The sequence below is a fragment of the Gavialis gangeticus genome, unplaced genomic scaffold (assembly GCF_001723915.1).
Source record: "Gavialis gangeticus isolate Ggan-Ray unplaced genomic scaffold, GavGan_comp1, whole genome shotgun sequence".
Lineage (NCBI taxonomy): Eukaryota > Metazoa > Chordata > Crocodylia > Gavialidae > Gavialis > Gavialis gangeticus.
Genome location: NW_017729024.1, coordinates 154,847,058 through 154,850,404, shown reverse-complemented (window position 1 = coordinate 154,850,404; position 3,347 = coordinate 154,847,058). Strand labels below are relative to the sequence as shown.

General features: G+C 44.3%; 1 protein-coding gene across 2 annotated transcripts in view; it reads right to left on the bottom strand.

The window, feature by feature from the left end:
- The window catches only part of LOC109297863 (complement component C6-like), a 54,119-nt gene that overhangs the window by 16,439 nt on the left and 34,333 nt on the right, over nt 1-3,347 (bottom strand). For both annotated transcript variants that reach the window (XM_019517918.1, XM_019517919.1), the window contains one exon: nt 216-382. In XM_019517918.1, coding sequence (XP_019373463.1) covers nt 216-382 — 167 coding nt within the window. The remainder of the gene's footprint in view (nt 1-215; nt 383-3,347) is intronic.

The window sequence follows — 3,347 nt, the reverse complement described above, 5'->3', positions numbered from 1 at the left end:
TGTGATCACCCCAAGCCCCACCCTGCCCCCTGGTAGTCTCCTCATCTCAATTTACCTTAGAGTAGGTGGCCATTTTTAACTTGATCTAACCTCCCCTACCTTCCCAGAATGTATGCACCGTAATACACAGGAGTGGCTTAAGAATGGAAGGCCTTCTATTTGCTTCAACGGTACATTAATTTTCCTTATTTCCTGCTAATGTTTTTTACTCTTACCTCATAATCAACCACAACAGGATTCTCCTTTGTTGATTCCAGCCAGTCTGTGAATACTTTTTGCCCTGGAAAAGCCCCTTTTTTCTCCCAGGCCAGAGCTCCAGCATACTCTGCCCTTCCACCTTTCACCAGTGAAAAAGAGCGTTCAGCTGACTGCAATATTGAACCTAAGATGGGATTTAGATTAAGATAAGTCAAGGAATAACTTCAACCTTACTACAGCATAGATGCAAGTGACATCTCTGGCTTCAACCAGAGCCACATACTTGTCAGATTTCAGAACCAAGGGGCTTGTATAGAACCCGTCTAGCTGGAGTTATTCCCTTATAACAGGAATCCTGGGCAAACAATTGGGCATTGGGGGCAGACCTATCAGGAGCACTCAGCCAGTATGGATATCATCCAATAAGCCATGGGCCTGCATGGTTCCTTGAGCATTCAACTGCATTTTAAATAGGGTCCCAGCACTTTCTCTTGTGGAACCAATCCCATCCCTAGAACAGGACTGGATAGGAACTTCTAAAAGTTAATCCTGGAAAAATTCCTCATTTGAGCCCACTCACAGGGGTTTTATTTGATTTTGGATTTATCCCTCAGAATTTGTCTTCAGAATTAATTGGCTCCCATTGTGTTGGAGAATTCCTAACATTGTTTTGAGAAAAGCATTTTCCTTTTACTGTGCTTTAAGTTGCTGTGACTTTCTGTGTCTGTTTCCCCAATTATAATATGGACACAATTAAATGCCTATATCTTTACAAATCTCTGAAATCTATGGATGGATAATAAGCATTAGGAGCAATAATATGTGATAATTCAGCTCCCTACAAAAGTAGAGTGCAGATGTGAAATTCAGATTTCAATCTCCTCCTAAAGTTAAAGGTATTTGAATACAGAGATTTGAAAAAGGCCCATCATCTTAATTATGCTCAAATATAAGATGATCCTGATTATAAAATGACCGCCAATAATTAGATTCTATATATGTAAAATGTATACATTTCATACAATTTTCTAGGTAGAGAATCTAATTATTGGAGGTTTGTTCCCCTCTGTAACAGGGTTCCCTTGCAGGGGTGGCTGCAGTGCCCTTATCCACCCTTTTGTCTGTGGACAATCACCTCTTCATTCATCCACCATGCCTTGATGCATCTCACTTTTAGATAAAGGAAGCTTCCCCAGGGTTTCTGAAACCTGATCTCCTCATGACCACCAGGTGCCCATGGTCATTGCCTTAAGGGCTAATTGAGTGGCTCTGTCTACCCCTACACCACGCCCCATGCCTTGCAAGTGTTAATACTCATTGATGTTTATTCCACTCAGACATCCCTCTGGGACCTCCTGATCCCACATTCAGCCCCTCTCTGGGCTCCCAGACTCCTTACTGGGCCCCTAGGGAGCTCCTCTATCCCTTAGTCTCTCCTGCAACCTCCAGAACTTATCCCCAGCTCAGATGTTCAGCTAGGAGCCCTACTGCCAGGAGCTCATCTCTCTGTGGCTCCTGGGGCTAGACTGTCTAACCAGCTCATGCCCTGGGCTTATATGCCTCAAGCCTAGGCCCCTTCTGTTTCAGGTGACTCCCCAAACAGCCCCTGCCACACCTGCAGGCTGCTTTTCAAGCACTCTCTCCTCGTAAAGTACATGTCAAGCACCCTTTCATACCCTCCTATTGTTACAACAGGGAAAATAAATCTGGGGGGATCAGGTTGCTCCTATGCCCCCCCCCGACAACTTCTTCCCTCTGCAGCCCCTTTCCCCCCTTTACTGTCAGATTCTGGTTTTCCTGAGCACATAGAAGTGAGGAGCAAATTTGAAAAAAACCACCTTGACATAAACATAGCTGTAACATTTTGCATATGGTACCCATAGACTTAGTTCATCCAGAAAGGATACATTTTATCTTTTTTGAAGCTGCTGTAAGTTCTAGCACAGGTACTCCAGTAATGCACTTTTAAATATCACTTTGGCACTTACATGTACAAGCTATACATGATATTAGTCCAAAGCCAAAGGCTCATGATTTACCACATATGTCATTGGGTTGGGCCCCAACAGAGTCAACAGCATTTCAAGCCATGGTGACCCCACAGCTCAGCATTGCTCACTATGCATGTGTATGTACTCCAGTGAGTTTCCACAAAAGATCCACGTGGTAATCAGCCCCCACTCATGAATGGAGATGGTGTTTTCTTCCAAAATGTTATGTGCAGATAAGGCATAGGGAAACCTCTCTATATGCATAGGGAAACCAGGCTAAGAGAGGGGCCAGCAAAGGGCTTCTGGGTGAATTATTTAGTGCCATTTGATGATATTTTCTAGACATTTAAGGTGGTGAAGAAACAGGAATCATTTTAAATCAGAAAGAAAGGTATAGCTCAGCTACGGGAGTGAAGAGAAAGTCAAAATATGTGCAATGTAGTGGATTAACATGACTTTAAAAAGAGTCAGCAGTGAGAGGGATTGCACTCAATGGGCACTACCAAGGCACTACCATAAGTCTTATTCAGATAGGCTGCACTAACCTAATCATTGTGGCATCAGGACAGGTGCACAGGAACACAAGTATGCAGGTGTGACTATTGCAATGGGTGTGTGGGTGCATAGGTGCATGGAAATGAGTTTTGTAACAGGTGTATGTTTCTGAAACTGTGTTTTGGGTTTTGAAGACTGGTAAGATTGGTTGTCTATCTATCTAGCTATAGAAATATATTTAAAAAAAAAAAAAACCCAAACAAACAAAGTTAGGAAGGCCAAGGCAGAGATGGAACAGGGGCTGGCTTCCCAGATTAAGGACAACAAGAAGTCATTTTTTAAATACATAGGGAGTAGAAAGAAGGCCCCAGGAAATGTGGGTCCCTTGCAGGACTAGACGGGGAAACTGGTTGTCACGCCAGACGACAAAGCCAACATATTTAATAACTTCTTTGCCTCTGTCTTCCTCAGTAAGGACCAGAACTGTCACCTCCCTGCTGGGCCCCCTTCGGGCCCCGGGGGAGGCTCACCTGGGCCTAGGGTGAGTGAGGATTTAGTTAGGGAGCTTCTGGAGGGGCTGGACGTTTTTAAGTCAGCCGGCCCGGATGATCTTCACCCTAGAGTCCTAAAGGAACTGGCTGGGGTCATTGCAAGTCCCCTGGC